The 21804-nt window shown below is 38.3% G+C and overlaps 1 protein-coding gene across 1 annotated transcript in view; it reads right to left on the reverse strand.

Annotated features, from left to right (window-relative positions):
- Positions 1-21804, reverse strand: part of SCFD2 (sec1 family domain containing 2) — a 435263-nt gene that overhangs the window by 402194 nt on the left and 11265 nt on the right. The window contains exon 2 of the mRNA XM_004764956.3: positions 13669-13837. Within this exon, the coding sequence (XP_004765013.1) occupies positions 13669-13837 (169 nt within the window). The remainder of the gene's footprint in view (positions 1-13668; positions 13838-21804) is intronic.

Raw genomic sequence — 21804 nt, forward strand, 5'->3', positions numbered from 1 at the left:
AAAAAATCATTCACTACAATCAAGGGAGATTAATTCCTGGGCTACAAGGGTGGTTCAATATTCACTAATCAATCAACATGACATATCACATTAATAAAACAAAGGATAAGCACCACGTGATCCTTTCAATAGATGCAGAAAAAGCATTTGACAAAATACAACATCCATTCTTGATAAAAACCCTCAACAAAATAGGGATACACAGAACATACCTCAACATAATAAAGGCTATATATGAAAAACACACAGCTACTATCATCCTCAATGGGGAAAAGCTGAGAGCTTTTCCTCTATGGTCAGGAACAAGATAGGGATGCCCACTCTCACCACTATTATTTAACATAGTACTGGAAGTCCTAGCCTCACCAATCAGACAACAAAAAAGAAATAAAAGGCATCCAAAACAGCGAAGAAGAAGTCAAGCTTCCACTATTTGCAGATGAGATGATATTTTATATAGAAGACCCAAAACGATCCACCAAAAAATTTTAGAATTGATACATGAATTGAGAAAAGTCATAGGATACAAAATAAACAGAGAAATCTGTCACATTTCTACACACCAATAATGAAGAAGCAGAAAGAGAAATCAAGGGAGCAATGCCATTTATAATTGCACCAAGAACCATTAGATACCTAGGAATAAACCTAACCAAAGAGAAAAAAGATCTGTATTCTGAGAACTAAAACACTAATGAAAGAAAGTGAAGATGACACAAAGAAATGGAAAAACATTCCATGCTCATGAATTGGAAGAAGAAATATGATTAAAATGTTTATAAAATATCTATACTACTCAAAACAATCTATACTTTCACTTTATTTTATTTTGGTGCAAGAAGTGGTTTTATTAAAGCATATGGATAGGACTAATGGGCAGAAAGAGCTGCCGCAACCTACACACTTAATGCAATCCCTATCAAAACACCACCAGCATTTTTCAGCATTGTTCAGTTAGAATAAATAATCCTAAAATTTGCATGGAACCAGAAAAGACCCTGAATAGGCAAAGAAATCTTAAAAAGAACAAACCTGGGGACTATTTTAGGAAGCTATAGTGATCAAGACAATATGGTACTGGCTTAAAAACAGACACACAGATCAATGGAACAGAACAGAAAATCCAGAAATAAACCTACAACTCTATGGTCAAATAATCAATAAGACAGGAAAGAATATGCAATGGAAAAAAGATAGTCTCTTCAACAAGTGGTGTTGGGAAAATTGGACAGCCACGTGCAGAAGAATGAAACTGGACCACTTTCTCATACCACATACAAAAATAAATTCAAAATGGACTAAAGACCTAAATGTAAGACAGGAAACCATTAAGATCCTAGAGAAGAACACAAGCAGCAACCTCTTTGACATCTGCCATATTAAGTTCTTACTAGGTATGTCTCCTGAGACAAGGGAAACAAAAACAAAAATGAACTACTGGGACTTCATCAAAATAGAAATTTCTGCATAGTAAAAGAAACAATCAACAAAACTAAAAGGTAACCTACAGAATGGGAGAAGATATTTGCAAATGACATCGGCTTCATCAAGATAGAAACTTCTGCATAGTAAAAGAAATAATCAACAAAACTAAAAGGTAACCTGCAGTATGGGAGAACATATTTGCAAATGACATATCTGATAAAGGGTTAGAATCCTAAATATATAAAGAATTTATCAAATTCAACAACCAAAAACCAAATAATCCAGTTTAAAAATGGGCAAAAGACATGAACAGATATTTTTCCAAAAAAGACATACAGTTGGCTAACAGACAATGAAAATTTGTTCAACATCACTTATCATCACAGAAATACAAATCAAAACTACAATGAGATACCACCTCACACCAGTCAGAATGGGTAAAACTAACAACACAAGAAATAGCAAGTGCTGGTGAGGATGTGAAGAAAGGGGAACCCTCTTGCACTACTGGTGGGAATGCAAACTGGTGCAGCCACTCTGTAAAATAGTAAGGAGGTTCCTCAAAAAGTTAAAAATAGAGCTACCCTATGATCCAGCAATTGCACTACTAGGTATTTACCCAAAGGATACAAAAACACTAATTCAAAGGGATACAAGTACCCTGATGCTTTAACAGCATTATCTACAATAGCAATTATTATAAGAGCCCAAATGTCCATCAACTGATGAACTGATAAATGGATAAAGAAGATGTGAAGATACACACACACACACACATAGTCACACACAATGGAATATTACTCAGCCATCAAAAAGAACAAGATCTCACCATTTGCAATGATGTGGACGGAGCTAGAGAGTATTATGCTAAGTGAAATAATTTAGTCAGAGAAAAACAGATACCATATTATTTCATTCATGTGGAATTTAAGAAACAAAACAAATTAATATGGGGGGGAGAGAGAGAGAGAGAGACAACTGAAGAAACAGACTTTTAACTATAGAGAACAAACTGAGGGTTGCTAGAGGGGAGATTGGGGGATGGGTTATATAGGTGATGGGTTGTAAGGAGAGAAGTTATTGTGATGAGCTCTGGGTGGTTTATGTAAGTGATGAATCACTAAATTCTACACCTGAAATTAATATTATGCTGTATGTTAATAAATTGGAATTTATTTTCTTAAGACTTTATTTCTTCAATTGTCTAGCAGGGAGACTGAGAAAGCATAAGCAGGGGGAACAGCAGGCAGAGGGAGAGAAGGAGGCTCCCCATGGAGCAAGGAGTCCAATGTGGGACTCGATCCCCAGACCCCGGGATCATGGCCTGAGCCAAAGGCAGATGCTTAACTAACTGAGCCACCCAGTGTCCCAACTAACTGGAATTTAAGTAAAAACCTGAAAAGAAAAAAGAAGTATATCTTTGAATTAATTATACTAGTATATGTACTATGATAGGCTATATAGAAATATAGAGAGGAAAATAGAGTACTTGGTTACTTGTCAAAAAAAAGAGAGAATATGCAGATGGAACATAAGTACAGGAAAAAATTAGCTATTGGGGGAAGCAAATTAACATCAAAAGTTATCTTTGAACAAGTAGTCCTTTCCTTAGGATGGAATGTTCTAGACCCAGATATCCACAAGGCTTATAATTTACTTCCCTGAAGTCTCTGTTTAAAAGACCTTTTCTATCCCCTCCATATACCTACGAACCACCCCAGATCCTTAGTCACTCTTGATTTTCTTACATTGCTTTATTTGCTTCACAGCAGTTATCCCTGGCTACACTATATCCACTTATGTATCTGTTTGTTCTCTTTCCCCCATTAGAAAAAAATTCCATGATGGCAGAGATCTTGTCTTCATCAAGTGCCTGTCATACAGTAGGCGATGAATAAATATTCATGAATATTTATCATATTTATTCATGAGTATTGAATATTCACTTATTCATGAATAAGTAAATTACAACATACATTAACATGCTTGGAGGATTCACTTCCATATTTTCATCCACGATGAACTTCCTGAATTTTCACCCAAATGAGCTTCCTGGATTTCAGACCTCTCCTAACTTGGACCCCCAAAATGCCTTCTTTATTGCTAAAACCATCCCATTCTTATTTTCTTTTTCCTGGAAGAAGGGCATCTACCCCTACCCTATTGATCCCAGCCACCCTACCACCAGTCACAATCCCAGTGTGACCTGGTTCTCAGAAGGCAAAAGAAAAAGAAAAGAAAGGGGCCCTTGTGCAAGAACACCAGCCCACAATAGAGGAGAGAAGCTGTAGCCAGAAGTGTGGGAAAGTCCTGCCATGCTACTGAATACACTCTAGTCTACATAACCTAAGATTTAGAAGCCCTAATAAAGGCTGTGGTTGGCTAACTCATGAGGAGTTAGATGTTTGGACCTGTTGACTTTTGCTTGGCAGTAAACATCAACCTAATCAGGAATTTGTCACTCAAATATAATGAGTCTTTCTATTCCTCCTTCTCGGTTTCAGCTGCCTTCAGAGAATTCTTAGCTTTTTCTAAAGGAGCCATAGTTTCCATATAAATTATGGATCCCAAAGCCACAATGACCCAGAGTTCAGTGTTCTCAAAACACAGAGACCACAAGCCACTTTAAATTTTTCAATATGGAAAAGATTCTGGGGATTGCTTGTACATTCCTTAGCTAACAGATACCATGACAGAGTTACAATATGTAAGCAATGATAGAAAAAGAATTTCTACCTTCAAATCTTCTTTTTTTAAATACACATTAAAAAGGAATTCTAAAAAATATAACAAACATAGTTCTGTATCAAGAACTAGAACTTAACTGTCTCTGGCTTATTATTTATTTCATAGAAGATACATTTATCCCCTCATTTTCAGAAAAGAACCCTGCTTTATTTCACCCCCATCATCCACAAATTATTCATTGATTCTTTTTTCTAAATCTGTAACTGAGACCATATGATCTTTAGAATTCCCCAAAAAAGTTAAATATAGCAAACTGTAAGCTAAGAATAGGTGGGTCTTCCTCCTACTCAATCTGCAGTGTTTACTTGAATAGCTTCTTCTGTTTGTGGGGGGTGGGGGGTAGGCTATTTCTTTGTTTTTAAAGTAGCCTCCATGCCCAATGTGGGGCTTGAATTCACAACACTAACATCTAGAGTCAGATTCTCTATGGACTGAGCCAGCCAGACATCCCAAATAGTTCTGTTTGCTTTTTTTTTTAATATTGTTTATTTTTTGGTACAAGCTGAGGAAATGCCCATAGTCTGTACCTATGCCAAGGTCATTCACAAACTGCTATGTGATAGCATAGCTATGTGACACCCTCTTGCGTGCTGGCTTTCCACCTCAAACTCTACATTAAATAAACTTTGCATAATGTTCACATACAAGTTCAGTCATTCTATCTGCAGGTAAATTTAAAATCAGACTAGTACCTCTGGCTCTAAGAAAAATTACCTTTTTTCCCTCTGAAAATGTTGTCTCTAATTGTAATATGTAATTGCTACTTGGAAACCAAGGAAAGGGTAGAAAAATGTATGTCTAGTAAGAGGTGATTTAACAATGTTTGACTTCAAGGGTCTAGTTAATGACTTTGATAAAAGCCATTATCACGTTACCCGACTTTGTGAAAGTTAACAACAAACTGGCTCATCATTGTTTAGGTTGAAACCACTGTGGCATTTATCTCTTTTCCATAAGATCTACTCCATTTATTTCATTGCTAAATAGTATAGGAAAAAAACACCCCCACCTCCCAAATAAAAACTAACAAGAAAACTGGATTTAAAGTATTGCTTTTCATAAACTAGGATACCCAATGTTTCTGAATTTTTGGTTTATTTATACATTTACTCAAGTAAGCATCTATCAGAGTCATGATACAGTGGAAAAGAAATGTGCCCTAGAATTAAAAAATAATTTTGTTAAATGACCTAATTCGATCACTTAGGGACAGTTTGGCTTAGGGCAAATTACTTAAGTCTCCTTCTCAAAACTTCTACTGAAATAAAGAAAAGAATAATATCCACCTTGTGCTTTTAGAGCTGCTTTTAGGATTGTTAAAAGAAAAACTACAGGCCCAAAATGGCATCACTTAGGTTAAGGCCTTAAATCGGTAAATCAAGACTTAATACGGAACTTAATTGCAGTTCCAGCCCCTCAGAAATGTAACCTTTAATCAGTCAACATGAAAATTTCCTAGTGAGTACTAGGAAATACTGGCAGACCCCTTCTGTTCCCCTTAGGAGAGTAACCTTGCCTAAAACAATGGATTCTTTGCTAATAATTTCCTTTTTACCACTCCCTCTCTACCTTTTAAAACCTTTCCTTTTCTATAGCCCTTTGGAGCTCCCCTCCACTTGCTAGAGAGGATGCCGCCAGATTCATGAATCCATTAATAAAATCAATAGTTTTTTAGTGGGTGCCTAGGGGGCTTAATTGGTTAAGAGTCCAGCTCCTGAGGCACCTGGGTGGCTCAGTGGGTTGGGCCTCTGCCTTCAGCTCAGGTCATGATCCCAGGTTCCCAGGATGGAGCCCCACATTGGGCTCTCTGCTCAGCAGGGAGCCTGCTTCACCCCTCTCTCTCTCTGCCTGCCTCTCTGCCTACTTGTGATCTCTGTCTGTTAAATAAATAAGTAAACAAAATCTTAAAAAAAAAAAATAGAGTCCAGCTCCTGATTTCAGCTCACGTCATAATCTAATGATCATGGGGGCTGTAAGATCGAGCCCCGCATCAGGTTTTGTGCAGGATGTGGAAGCACCTTAAGATTCTTTCTCACACACCCTCTCCCTCTGCCCTTCTCCCTCTTAGAAAATAGCTCTTTACAGAAATGTCTGTTCATGTCCTCCGCCCATTTCTTGATTGGATTATTTGTTCTTTGGGTGTTGAGTTTGCTAAATTCTTTATAGATTCTGGACACTAGTCCTTTATCTGATATGTCCTTTGCAAATATCTTCTCCCATTCTGTCAGTTGTCTTTTGATTTTGTTAACTGTTTCCTTTGCTGTGCAAAAGCTTTTGATCTTGATGAAATCCCAATAGGTCATTTTTTCCCTTGCTTCCCTTGCCTTTTGTGTTGTTCCTAGGAAGATGTTGCTGCGGCAGAGGTCAAAGAGGTTGCTGCCTGTGTTCTCCTCAAGGATTTTGATGGATTCCTTTCACACATTGAGGTCCTTCATCCATTTTGAGTCTATTTTTGTGTGTGGTGTAAGGAAATGGTCCAATTTCATTTTTCTGCATGTGGCTGTCCAATTTTCCCAGCACCATTTATTGAAGAGGCTGTCTTTTTTCCATTGGACATTCTTTCCTGCTTTGTCAAAGATTAGTTGACCATAGAATTGAGGGTCTATTTCTGGGCTCTCTATTCTGTTCCATTGATCTATGTGTCTGTTTTTGTGCCAGTACCATGCTGTCTTGATGATGACAGCTTTGTAATAGAGCTTGAAGTCCAGAATTGTGATGCCGCCAACGTTGGCTTTCTTTTTCAATATCCCTTTGGCTATTCGAGGTCTTTTCTGGTTCCATATAAATTTTAGCATTATTTGTTCCATTTCTTTGAAAAAGATGGATGGTACTTTGATAGCCAAACTATGGAAAGAATCTAGATGTCCATCAACAGATGAATGGATCAAGAAGATGTGGTATATATACACAATGGAATATTATGCAGCCATCAAAAGAAATGAAATCTTGCCATTTGCGACAACATGGATGGAACTAGAGCGCATCATGCTTAGCGAAATAAGTCAAGCAGAGAAAGACAACTATCATACGATCTTTCTGATATGAGGAAGTGGAGATGCAACATGGGGGGTTAAGGGGGTAGGAGAAGAATAAATGAAACAAGTTGGGATTGGGAGGGAGACAAACCATAAGTGACTCTTAATCTCACAAAACAAACTGAGGGTTGCTGTGGGGAGGGGGTTTGGGAGAAGGGGGTGGGATTATGGACATTGGAGAGGGTATGTGCTTTGGTGAGTGCTGCGAAGTGTGTAAACCTGGTGATTCAGACCTGTACCCCTGGGGATAAAAATATATGTTTATAAAAAATAAAAAAATTAATTAAAAAAAAAAGAAAATAGCTCTTTAAAATTCACTTAGTTGAAGTTTTGTTAAAGAATTAAGTGAAATAACATACTTTAAAATACCTAGCATAATGCCTAACAAAATTCAGGCACTCAGTGTTACCTTCCTTGTTCTTACTCACCTAGACAATGAGGTAAATTTGAAGTACAAAGAAGAAACTTAAAGGAAGAAATAAGATAGATTAGATAGATCCCAAGTAGCAATGCTAGAAAGCTACTTAAGTCAAGTGAAGTAGATAAGGCTTCTCATTTTTAAACATGGTCTCAATCTATTATCAAGACTTACTCAATCATTTATTCATTTTTTTATTCAATTTATTAACACCTCTTAAGAGTTCCAGGCACAGTGACTACCTTCAAGGAATTTACAATATAGTAGGGAAGACAGAACATGTAACAAATAATTACAGTGCTGCATTTTGGCTTTTTTGTTTTAAAGATTTTATTTATTTGATAGAGAAAGCTAGCACTAGCAGGGAGAGCAGCAGGCAGAGGGAGAGAGAGAAGGCAGTGCTCCCTCTCAGTACCCTGGGATCACGACCTGAGCCGAAGGCAGTTAACTGAACCACCCAGGCGCCCCAGGTTTTGGCATTTTAAGAAGTTAAGCATTGCAGAGGTTCCAAAATAAAAGACAGCTACTTTCCTTCCTTGAAGCATAGAATCCCATCTTAAGTTAGCTTAAGAAAAAAATAGTGGTTTTATTTAAATCTAGTTTCTATTTTTTTTTTAATTTTTTATTTTTTATAAACATATATTTTTATCCCCAGGAGTACAGGTCTGTGAATCACCAGGTTTACACACTTCACAACACTCACCAAAGCACATACCCTCCCCAATGTCCATAATCCCTACATTCGCAGGATTGAAAATTCAAAGCACAGAAACTGGTATATGGAGTAGGATATGTGGCTCCTCCCTCTGTCTTTACTCATTTCACTAACTTCTCAGTGTGCCCCCAGACTGCAGCATTCCTCTACAGAGGAAGCCAACATCACCAGTTTCTTATATATTTTTCCATTTATATATTTTTTTCCAGTGCATTTAGAAGCAAATATGTATATTTCACCCTTTTGTACAAATAGGCATGTTATACCTCACTTTTTTCATTTGAAATACGTCAAGCTCACTGCTTATCAGTATCCAAACAACTTCTTTATTCTTCTTTCTATTTCAATAGATATTTGAAGTTCCATCACATGCATAACACAATTTATAGAACTGATTTGCAATTACAAATTAGTGATGACTGAATGTAATAGGTTATTCTATATGTGTGCAGAATACATCCAAGAAAGAATCCCACAAGTAAGTATTGCTTGGCCAATTTTTCTATGTTTTGCTAACACAATGAGAGCATTTAATATATACAAAAATTAGAATCTAGACATCTCCAAACTAATCTCTCCTATGCTCAGATTTGGCTTCATACTCTCTTAATTCAGCATCTTCATTCGACACAGGGATCCTGCCCTTATCACTTCAACAAATATCCTTTGAGTGCCAGGTAATTGTTCTAGGCACTGGGTACATTACAGTGAACAAAACGGACAAATCTTCTTCCTCTGAGGGAACTTCCTAGCAGGGAGTTTCTCTATAGCCCTCTAGGAAAGGAAGACACAAAAATACAACATAGGGGCACCTGATGGCTCAGCTTAAGTTAAGCATCTGCCTTCAGCTCAGGTCATGATCTCAGGGTCCTGGGATCGAGCCTCACATCAGGCTCCCTGCTCAGCACGGAGTCCACTTCTCCCCCTCCTTCCTGTTCATGATCCCTTTCACTGTATCTGTCTCTCTCAAATAAATAAAATATTTTTTAAAAAATACAACATAGATAAGTATATTAGACAGTGCTATGGAGCAAAACAGTAAAACAGAAGGGAAATGTGAAATGCTAGAGGTGCTAAGATGGAAGAAAGACCTGAAGGCATATGGGGAGCTTTGGGAGAAGTGGATAATGGACCAGGCAGAACGAGCAGCGACGTGGGTCATGGGTTTGCCTAGAGTCTGGGGCAGCAAGCCGGAAGTAGCAAAGGCACCTGGGCAATCACCTGATCGCTACTTGAGGAACTGAACAAGTAACAGGTTAGACAGAGTGGAGTTAGGGCAGAGAATAGAAACTAATTTCAACAGAAGGAACACGTAAGAACAGAAAGGATTCTGCCTCCTTCTTGAACAAAAGACTCCATGTAATCCAGGGACCAATGGACAAGGACTGGAAAGCCAAATCATATAATTCATCTAAAGTTATCAATTTCTCATTTGCATTGGCAGTAACTTTAATCGCTAGGATTATACACAGCCTTTTATAAAATTATATTAGTAAATTTTGATTATCAAGGATTATATCATAGTTAGAGATCTGCTTTCTAAAGATTATCCCATGCAGGCAGATTGTTTATTGCCAAGCACCCATCTGTTTTCATTTTAGCGCTAATTTTTTTATCCTCATGCTCGTTTCCCTGAGAAGTTTTAGGGGGGTGGTGTAGGAGGTAGTAATGGTTGTGATTATCTTGATGGGATTAGAGTTTATACTACAAAAGCTGTAATTCATTTCAATTCCTCTTTTGGAATTGAAATTGATCAGTACAATTATCTCAGTATTCCAAGCAATTGTCAAGAAACTACCTAATTTTTCTCTTTATTGCTTTAAACCTTTATTTGTCACTTTCTCACTACCTCTCTCTCTACCTTCTGCAGACTGACTCCTAGTCCTTCTACTTCACCAAATCTGCTCTCATGAAAAGTTTTTTTTATTCAGATCCTTCTAGAACTCATCCTTGCCTTTGACATTTATGACCATGCCCTTTTACTTGGATGGTTCTCAAAACTCATATTTTACGATAATACCCATTCAGAATCAAATGAGAGGAAAAGGCACCCAATGGAAATAAAGACTGGGGGGTGGGGTTAATTAATATATGAAATTTTTTTTTTATTTTAAAAACCAAGAGCCTTAGAGGGCTCTTGGTTTTTAAATGAGGCCAATGCCCTCATTTTATAGATGAAATAAAGAGGTACAGAAAATGTATCAGTTAGGAAGATTTTGGTTGCGAGTAATAGAAAACAGAAACTCGATTTGGCTTAAACAATAAGGAAGCATTCTCTCCTACATAATATGGGGGCCAGGCACAGTATCCCATCACTGCTCTCCTCTGTGACGCCTGTGGCCATGCCACCTTCATGTGTCAGCTTCAATTTCAGGTTGTAAGCAGAATCCCTCAGCACTTTCAGGACTTAGAGTCCTGAGAATTGGGGGAGGTTTAGGGGAGGAAGAGGGGAGAGCACATATCTTTCTTGAGTCTCTCTTCAGAAGCAAAGAAACCTGATCAAGAAGCCCTAGGAAGACTTCTTCTCTTATCACCTCCCCATTTCTAAAGCCATAACTGACAAGGGAAATGGGATTCTAAGGCTGGTTTGGCTCAAGCCTTAGACTAAGCTTGGGGTAGAATGAATGCTGGGGAATCAAGATTAAATAAATTGACCATAATCACAATCAACTCGTAGATCTAAGAGATTCTTTACATTGGTCCTACTACACTTGTCAGAATTTGCTTGGTCCCACTCATTGACACTGGATTCAAATCTTCTCTCTTCTTGAAAACTTCTCTGGGGTGCTCACTTGTTTTTTTGTAATTTTCTTAGACTTCTGAGGAGTCAGCATAGAGTAATGGTAAGCACTGACTTTAGAGATAAACTACTGGGGTTCAAATACAGGTCCCACCACTTCTGACTGTATGTGCCATCTTAGGCATGTCATTCAATCTCCTTCTTCATCTATAAAAGGGGATGGTAATAGAACCCACCTCACAGAGAGGTTGGGGGAATTAAACCAGTCACAATATATAAAGTGATGAGAACAATGCCTGTTTCACAGTAAATCCTATATAAGCATGCACTATTATTATTAAAGGGCATCTACTGCTTCCGCCTGCTCAGCAGCCTTTCCCCTTCTTTGGATAAATGTTTCCACTTTCATTTGAAGAGCTACCCCTTCACCAGGCCATACAATCCTGGCACAATTCTCAACCAGTATGAACTGCTCCCAGTCACCACTGGGCAGAGTGTGGGCACAAAGCCTAAGTGAGGCCAATCTCACATTTTCCCTTAGAATCTGAAGCTTAAACAGAATGCCTCATGACCAAAAAGAGTTAAAATTCAATCTCTCTGATCTCAAGGCCTTAAAGAGGTTTTTCCTAAATTCTAGACCCTGGAACTGCGTTGACCTTTCCAAAATCTGATTAAGAGTCCTTCCTTTAAAAGAAAAAAAAAGTCCTTCCTTTGATTGTGTCAGCTATCCAATCTCTTTAATAAATTCCTATTTTTGCTGAAATTAGCCAAAATTGATCTGTATTGCCAGTGTAACTGCTATGTTGAGTGAATAGGACTCTCAAAATTAAATCATCAAGTAACTTCATTTTTGTCTCTCACTGTCTCTTTAAATCTATTCATGAGCCCAGCTCCTCTCTCGGCCCTAAGGAGATAGCATAGAAGTTTAAGAGCGTAGCTCTGAGGCCAAACCTTCTGGGCTCAAATTCTAGACCCACCTCCTGCTAACTATATTACTTAAGGTCTCTTTGCCTCAGTTTCCTTACTGGTAAAACGAGGGGAAAACAACACTTACCTCATTAGGTTATCATAAAATTTAAATGACTCCCCAAATGTAAAATGCCTGGAAATTCACTTAGTACCCAGTTAGTCCTGAAAAACATTACTGCTGATGACACTGGGGATTTGGTGAGGTGGTCTTTCTTCCTCACACCCCATCCTATCTAGCCCTGACCATTCCTGTTTCCATACCTATGGTCACATTAGCCCTTCTCTTGCTCTGAATTCTTCAAGATATAATTAAGTCAAGCATCACTACTTCCACAAGGCCCACATTGATCTACAAAGACCCAGTGGACCTGATCCTGTAGGATTTATAATCTGTAACAGACACCTGGGTCTTGACTTTATGTAATTTCTATTGTGTTTTGATTGAACCGGTGTGTAAAAAGGACTACCCAATAAGAAAAGTAGTGCCTGAAGGCAAAAATGATACTTTCTATTATTTTATGTCCTTCATATTACTTAGTCCAAAGAAGGCTCACAGTTAAGTCCTTGATAAGTAACATCTGACTGGCCCTCTAAACAGCTACAAACATCTCCAATCACAATTGCTTCCGGGTTTGTATAGCTTCAAGCCCATAGGCCTATGTTTTAGTATATGGACTACCAAAATGAGCCCATGGCCTGTGCTTTTCTTGTGTACAGAAGTCTACAAAAAAGACAGGGTGCAGAACTTTCCATTTTCATCCCACACTGGCCCATACACCCCAGGCACCCAATAAATGTCATGAACTGCCTAAAAAATAAATAAATCAATGAATTTTTTAAAAAGCTGAAAAATTTAAGAGCTGAAAACTAATTCCAGATATGATAGGAAATTCCTAATGTATTTGCTACTTTTAAGATTTGAAACTATAATGCAAAATACCCTGTTTTGTTTAAAAACAGAGAGATAAGGGAAACAGATCTCAGATACTTTTTCACCTTCTAATACTTTTTTTTTCTCATAAGAGTTATTGATGAAGGACAGAGTAGAGGAGGTGACTATTGTAAGCTTTTTATTGCCATGTTTCTGGAAAAATGTTCTTCTATTTTTGAAACTCTGCATAACATGAAGTAATCCATCTTCTTTATCTGATTTCTAAGCATGTGAAAAATACCCACAGAAATAAAAACTCCTCTCCTTGATGTCCCAGAGCATATTCTTTACATGTAGAACGATGGCGATGGTTCATAGCTTTGTGTGAAAAAGACCACTGGGAAAAAGAAACTGAGTAAACCTGGATTCAATTCCATGTGAAACCATCTGAGAAATGGAGATGTATAAACTGACTCACCTAACTGATTCTCAGAACAAACTAATATTACATCTAAATGATATCTCTATAAATGACAATCCATACTTTTAGGTTTATTGTGGTTTAATCGGCATGGGTTATTTCAAAGTTGGGGGGGAAAATGAGTTTTCCTAAATGTCATCCACTGTGAATTTTTCAACCAGGCCAACTCGTCATTGTTTCCCTCTTACAGAAACAGGTGGCCTCAGGGAAATAGAAAAGAGAAGAGGGAGAAGGACGAAAGAAGGAAAAAGACCTGTATATCTTACTTGGATTGTGCAAGACAGCCTGGTGCAACCATACTCTGATTTTTCTCCTCATTCTGGAGTGCCGTAAGCTCCACCATGTTAACCATCACATCATTGGTGTGGCCTGGAAGCTGGGGCAGAACTGAGATGATCTTTTCTACCAAGTTGTCTCCATGATGTCCAGTGGCTCCTGTTTAAGAAGACAAGACAATATAAACTCACAAAATGGGAGGGTAAAAACCTGGATTAATGTTTTATAATGGATCTTCTATCAAGATTAATATATATATTTTGTTTCTGTCACATAAACCAATAACATAAGCCTAGCGTTTTCCCCTCTGTAACACTAACCAATCAACCTGTGCCTTGTGCGTTGGACTAAATGTTCCATGAGGGCAGATGCTGTGTCTGCTCTGCGCTCTGGTTACTACTATATTCCTAGCACCTAGCACAGGGTCTACATATGGTAGGTATCAATAAACATTCAATAAATAAATAAGTAATCAGCATATATTCAGCCAGGAAAATAGTGTCATTGGAAGATATTGTTGTAAGATTTGGCAGCCGAACTTTATTTTACTGATGAAGACATTAAGGCCCAGAAGGGCTTAGAGACTTGACCAATAATAGCAGACCTTCCCTCTGCTAGAATCCTATCTTCAAAATGGCAACTGTTTATCTAGTTCACCCTGAACCCAGCATGTCTAGCAGGCAACTTGGCAGCTAGCAGGCTCTCACTAAATATTTTTTAGATTATGGGTAAACTAAATGAATGAATGACAGAAACATTTAGAGTACTTTCTGTGTACCAGGCACTGTTCTAGGTACTTCACATGTATTAACTCTTCTAATAACAAATGACTTAGAACCTCAAGCTGAAATTCAAGACTTATGACATTGTGTAATATTTTTTCCATGAAACCAAGTTATCTTTCCAAAAAACAACATTGCTCAGGAGACCTCCTTCCAACAATGGGTGGGACTTGGCACATCTTGTTTTGATCCCACCCACTCCAAATCAATCAACCTTTTGTTTCCTGATGTCTATCTCTATCTATGTTGTTTTTGCCATGTTATATTAATTGGACAGAACTAGGGACAAAACACCAAATCAGACTCCAAGGAATCACTGTCGCCACCACCATGATCTTCATCACCGGAGCTAACATTGAAAGCCTATGATGAAGCAGGTATTAAGTTTCATACTGCATATTTATTATCCACTTAATTCTTACAAGAACTCTAATAGATGGGTATTATTATGCTCATTTATAGAATAGATGATTCATTTTAAGTAACTTGCTCAGTATTAGGTAACTTTGTAAGTTACAGCGCAAGAATGCAAACTCAAAAGGCAGAAACTGCCAAAACCACACTATTAACAACAACAAAAATCAGACCTATTAAAGTGACTTAAGACAGAGCCAACAAGGGCACCTGGATGGCTCAGTTGGTTAAGTGCCTGCCTTCAGTTCAGGTCATGATCCCAGGGTCCTGAAATCGAGTCCCACATCAGGATCCCTGCTCAGTCGAAAGTCTGCTTCTCTAGCTCTGCTCTCCCCCATTGCCCATCCCTCTCCTTGTGCTCAGTCTCTCACACAAAAATAAATAAATAAAATCTTTAAAAATTAATTACCAAAAAAAAAGACAGAGACAACATGAGTGCACCTAAGATGACTTCTAGGGGCATCCTGGTGGCTCAGTCATTAAGCGTCTACCTTCAGCTCAGGTCCTGATCCCAGAGTCCCAGGATCACGCCCTGCATTGAGCTCCCTGCTCAGTGGGAAGTGTGCTTCTCCCTCTCCCACTCCCCCTGTGTTCCCTCTCTCACTGTGTTTCTCTCTGTCAAATAAATAAATAAAATCTTTAAGATTACCTCCTATGGTGAAGATGAAAGAGTTCATGTACCACTAGTCAATCATTCATTTGTTAGGCTTGGAAGGAACCACATCTTATTTCTGCTATGTATGGTTTATGGTTGTGCTCTTTAAATCCTTGCTGAATAAAAGCCTAGTGACTCTAAGTGTCCTGAGATCCAAATGGGGGTCAGAAGTCCCTAAGTGAATTATACTCTTCAGCCTGGAATGGAGATACTGGGATTACCTCATAGCATCATGAATTTCTCTCTCCACCAGTTCCCTTATGACTCACTAAAAAATTTCATAAATATCCACTCATCACTAAAATAATGTTTCTTTGAACTTGGTGCCCAAAGAATAGCTGCTTCAAGTTATTCTTAGTTTTCGACTGCTATTTTTTGACACATGGTACACACAAGTGGTCTATAAATGCTACCATTCTTCCCTAACTTCTTTAACTCCTAAAGTCTTGCTGCTTTTCACTCCTCCCCCTATGCCAAAGTCAGGGAGGGGTCCTTTCTAAGCTAGTTCATTAAACCCTCTACGAACTGTTAACTAATCCAGTCCTCCTGAAACTCTCCCAAGAAGTCAAAACATAGCATACTTATTTTTCATTATGGCTTAAACCTCATAGTTATTTCTGCAGAACCAAAGTATCATTCATATCCTTAAAATATTATATACTAATATCTTAAAAGTTCAAAGGTAGGGCAAAAATTTTTTTGAATCATGGTATATTTATTGAAGCAGTTTTTATATTGTGATTTTCACTTTCTTCTAATTATTTATAGTCTCTAAACATGCTATGATGAAAATACATTTTTATTGTAATAAGAATAAAAAATATGTTATACATACACATACACAAATATCCCAACATTTTAACAAGGTTTATCTTTGGATAGTAGGATTATTTTGGTTGACATAAACTCTACACAAACTTCATTGTTTCTCAATATTTTCTAGAAGGAGTACATGACACTTATCTAATTGGAAAAATAATTAACATTCTATCAAGAACTGTTTCTAATATTATATTAGAAAGAGAGAGAATTAACAAAATGCCAAATTTATATGAATACAATCATTCAACTTCTTAGATTTAGTCAAAAGGGTATGTATATCTAACAGGTTTGATAACGACAGATAAAGCAGATATGGACTTTCAACTAAGTGTCCTGCTCTTCTAAATACAGTTTCTCTCATCTCTGGATTTTGAGGGTTCAATATTTATTTTATAAATTTAATTACTGCCATTTATATGACTCAAACATAGACTAAGAATTTGAGGCCCCTCAATGTAACAGTAGCTTCAGATTCTTTTATGAAATGAATAAAATGCTGAAATTTGTATCACATTTAGATTTTCAGAGAACTTAATTTTTCCTTTATTACAGAAATTTTAAAATATTATTTGAAAAGCTTAAGATCAGAAGTTAGCCAAAATTGTTATTTTAGCCAACAGCAATGTAATTTAGTATGGTCAGAGAATGGTTTATTTTCCAATGCCATCTTTTCCAAGGGAGCGTAGGAAAAAGAAATTGGAGATGCGGGTCCTAGCGGTCCCATCTTCCACTAGTTCCTTCTGTAATCTGAGATGACTTCCATAAATGTGGTCCCATTTTACCAAGTTAAAAACTCAGAGTTGGTCAAATGACACCTAAATATCTCTGAACCTCAAGATTTGAAATCCTAAGGCAACTGCTTCAAGGGCTAAACTTGTTTAGCTAACAGCATGAGAAAAGTACCAATTCCGCATTACTTTGTGGATCATATGTGAATGTATATGCTAGTATCAGTATCATAAGGCAGGCAACATCTTCACTTGCCTCTTCTCACATAGAATAAAGTGAGAAGCAAGAATTTAGAAGCCCTCATTAATACCATATGTTAACTATACTGATATTAAAATAAAACTATATATATATATATACATATACACACACACACACATACATATATGGAAAAAAGGAATATGGGTTAAGATGGCAGAGCAGTAGGGGACCCTGTGATTGCCTTGTCCCTCAAACATAGCTAGATAAATATCAAAATATTCCAAACACCCAAAAAATATATTGGAATGCTGAGAGAACAAACTGCGGACTAGAGGGAGAAAAGAAGCCACAACATAGAAGGTAAGAGCTGCAAAAATGTGATTCTGGGGAGAAAAGAATCGTGGGTGCTGCGGAGGGAGGGAGCCTTGATCTCAGAGAGAGAGAGAGAGATGGAGAAACAGAAAGCACAGAGCAGGGGATTGCCAAAAGAAACACTTCCCAAATCCACTGACTGGGAAAACTACAGCAGCTGATTACTGCAAGTTTTTACAAGCAGTGGAGCCCAAAGTCTGAAGTTTTAGAAATCCGTGCCACTGCCAGGTAGACCCTTATGGACATCAGTGCTCCTATGGGGAAGGAGGGCAGAGGCCCAGGAGCAGAGAGTGTGGTCTGAGGATCCCCTGGATCGCACTGGAAGATACAGTTCCCCTTTTTGGAGTGGATCTGGGAGGGGTGGCACGGCTTCTCAGGAGACAAAAGAGATGACGGGTGCCAACATGCTGCCTGGTTCATTAGCATAGGAACAGAAACACCTACTGAAAACAGCAAAGCTTGGTGCCGACTTTTTGCTGCACTTTATCATAAATTCTGAACCCCTGTGCAATCACATGAATACTTTTTCTGGACCAACTGGCACCAGCTGCAGCACAGCAAGACCCTCCCACAGAGGAACAGCATGGGTCCATAGCACAGTGGGTCTCTAAAATTTGGAGTGTTGAAACCCAGCCGCATAACTGAGCTAAAACACAGGAGTACTCCGCTGACTAGCAGGGAGACAGCTCAGACACAGGCAGGGTGAAGTCAGGGATCTGAAAGAATATGAGGACATGAGTGGGGATTGTTCGCTCTTCTGTGAGGGCTTTCTGAACAGCGGCAGGCATGAACTTCCTGCTCTGGGGATGAAAGAGCTGTGCATCACCATTCCCCCACCCCCGACCCCAACCCACCAGCACTTACAGACCTCATGAGCAACACAGTGCCCCTTCGAGGAGGCTGGAGCCACTCACACCAAGCCCCAGCCCCTGGGCTCTGCAGGTGCATTTTTACTGGGGCAAGTCAGCCTGAGAACCAGCACAGGACACCCTCCCCAGAAGGCCAGCAGAAACTGCTCACACACACCAAGTCCACTGATCATAGAGTGCTACAAAAATTCAGCTCTAGTGGAAGTAGGACCAGGCTTATTTTAACAAGCAGACCAAAGCACACCTAGTTAAAATGCCACACACAGAACAAGGTCCAAACACTGCCCACTGCAAGCAAGGAGAAATTGCAGAGGACTGACCTGAGGGAAAGAGCAGTCAAACACAACAGCAGAGTGCACATTTAAAACACTACCCAAAGCACCAGGCCCTGGACAGTATAGGACCTCCTCTTAATATAGCCATTACTCTCGGGAGCAGGTATAACAGGCTTTCCTAAAACACACACAAAACAGTGACCTAGAAAAAATAAGATGGAGAAATTCACCCCTTAAAAAAAGAACAAGAAGAGTTCTTTTTGCTGCACTTTATCATAAATTCTGAACCCCTGTGCAATCACGTGAATGATCTAATTAAAACAGATGTAAAAAATATGCGTGAACCAGATTTTAAAACACCAATCTTAAGTATGGTAACTGGCCTTGAGAAAACCATAGAAGAGACACTAGAGAATCCCTTAGAAATAAAAGAAATAAAAACTAGTCAGGTTGAAATTAAAAAATGCTATAACTAAGATGCAAAACCGACTAGATATAATGACAACAAGGATGAATGAAGCAGAGGAATGAATCAGTGATATAGAAGATAACATTATGGAATATAATGAAGCTGTCAAGAAAAGGGAAAGAAAAAGTACTGGATTATGAATATAGTCTTTGGGAACTCAGCAACTACATTCACATCATAAGAGTCCCAGAAGAAGAAAAGAGGGAAAAGGGGCAGAAGGTTAATTTGAGCAAATTATAGCTGAAAATGTCCCTAATCTGCAGAAGGAAACAGACACCAAAGTCCAAGAGGCACAGAGAACTCCCAAAAAATTCAACAACAGCCAGCCAACACCAAGACATATCATATTAAAATTTACAAAATACACAGGCAAGGAAGAATCCTGAAAGCAGTAAGGGGAAAATATCCTTAACCTACAAGGGACTCTGAAGCAGACTCACACCGGATCTCTCCACAGAAACTTGGCAGGCCAGAAGACAGTGACATGAGATATTCAAATGCACTGAATGGAAAAAGATGTGTAGCCAATAATACTCTATCCAGCAAGGGTGTCATTCAGAATAGAAGGAAAGACAGTTTCCCAGACAAACAAAAACTAAAGGAGTTTGTAATCCTGCAAGAAATATTAAAGGGTAGTCTTTGAGTGGGAAATAAAGACCAAAAGCAACAAAGACTAGAAAAAGGAAAAAAGAACATCACCAGAAACATCAACTTTACAGGTAACACAATGGCACTAAATACATATTACCAATAATCACTCTGAATTTAAGTGGACTAATTGCTCCAATCAAAAGACATAGGGTATCAGAATGGATTTTTAAAAAAGACCCATCCATATACTGCCTACAAGAGGCTTATTTTAGACTTAAAGACACCTGTAGATTGTAAGTTAGGAGATGGAGAACCATCTATCATGCTAATGGGCATCAAAAGAAAGCCAGAGTAGCCATACTAATATCAGACAAACTAGATTTTGAGACAAAGACTGTTACAGTGCCCTCTTTCCTCTCTTGTATCATAATTAAAGGGTCTATCCAACAAGATCTAACAATTGTAAATATTTATACCCCCAATTTGGAAGTGCCCAAATATACAAATCAATAAATAACAAACATAAAGTAACCTGGTGGTAATAATACAAGAATAGTAAGGGACTTTAACATTCCACTTACAGCAATGAACAGATCATCTAAGCAGAAGATCAAAAGGGAAACATCTGGTCCAGGGCCCTGAATGACGCACTGGACCAGATGGACTTAACAGATACATACAGAACTTTCCACCCTAAAGCAGCAGAATACACAATCTTCTTGAGTGTACATGGAACATGGTCCAGAATAGATCACATACTGGGTCACAAATCAGGCCTCAACAAGTACAAAAAGACTGAGATAATACCATGCATATTTTTAGACCACAACACTGAGAAATTTGAAGTCAAACAACACACACACACACACACACAAAATTTGGAAAGACTGCAAGTACCTGGAGTTAAAGAACATCCTACTAAAGAATGAATGGGTTAACCAGGATATCAAAGAAGAAATTTAAAAATACATGCAAGCAGGGATGCCTGGGTGGCTCAGCAGTTAAGCCACACTGCCTTCGGCTCGGGTCATGATCCCAGCGTCCTGAGATCGAGTCCCACTTCGGGCTCTTTGCTCGGCAGGGAGCCTGCTTCTCCCTCTGCCTGCTAATCTGTCTGCCTGAGCTCACTCGCTCACTCTCGCTTGCTCTCTCTTTCTCTGACAAATAAATAAATAAAATCTTAAAAAACAAAATACATGCAAACAAATGAAAATGAAAACATGACAGCCCAAAAGACTTAGGATACAGCAAAGGCAGTCCTACGAGAGAAATATACAGCAATTCAGGCCTACCTCAAGAAGGAAGAAAAGTCTCAAAGACAGAACCTAACCTTACACCTAAAGGAGCTAGGAAAGGAAAAACAAATAAAGGCTAAAAGCAGCAACAGAAGAGAAATAATAAAGAGTAGAGCAGAAACAAGCAATATAGAAACAAACAAAAAACAACAGTGAACAGATCAATGAAACCAAGAGATGATTCTTTGGAAGAATTAATAAAATTGATAAACCCCCAGCCAGAATTACCATAAAGAAAAGAGAAAGCACCCAAAAAAATAAAATCATGAATGAAAGAGGAGAGATCAAAACCAACAGCACAGAAATACAAACAATTATAGGAGGATATTATGAATAATTATCTACCAACAAATAATCTCAGCAACCTGAAAGAAACAGATAAGTTCCCAGAAACATACAAACTGCCAAAACTGAAACAGGAAGAAATAGATCATTTGAACAGACCCATAGGCAGCAAAGAATTGTATCAGTCAAAAATCTTCCAACAAACAAAAGTGTAGGGCCAGATGGCTTCCCATGGGAATTCTATCAGACATTTAAAGAAGAGTTAATACCTATTCTTCTCAAACTGTTCCAAAAAACAGAAATGGAAGAAAAGCTTCCAAACACATACTGTGAGGCCAGCATTACCTTGATTCCAAAACCAGACAAA

The sequence above is a fragment of the Mustela putorius genome, unplaced genomic scaffold (genome assembly GCF_011764305.1).
Source record: "Mustela putorius furo isolate JIRA1106 unplaced genomic scaffold, ASM1176430v1.1 tig00000430_pilon_pilon_pilon, whole genome shotgun sequence".
NCBI classification, from domain to species: Eukaryota; Metazoa; Chordata; class Mammalia; order Carnivora; family Mustelidae; genus Mustela; species Mustela putorius.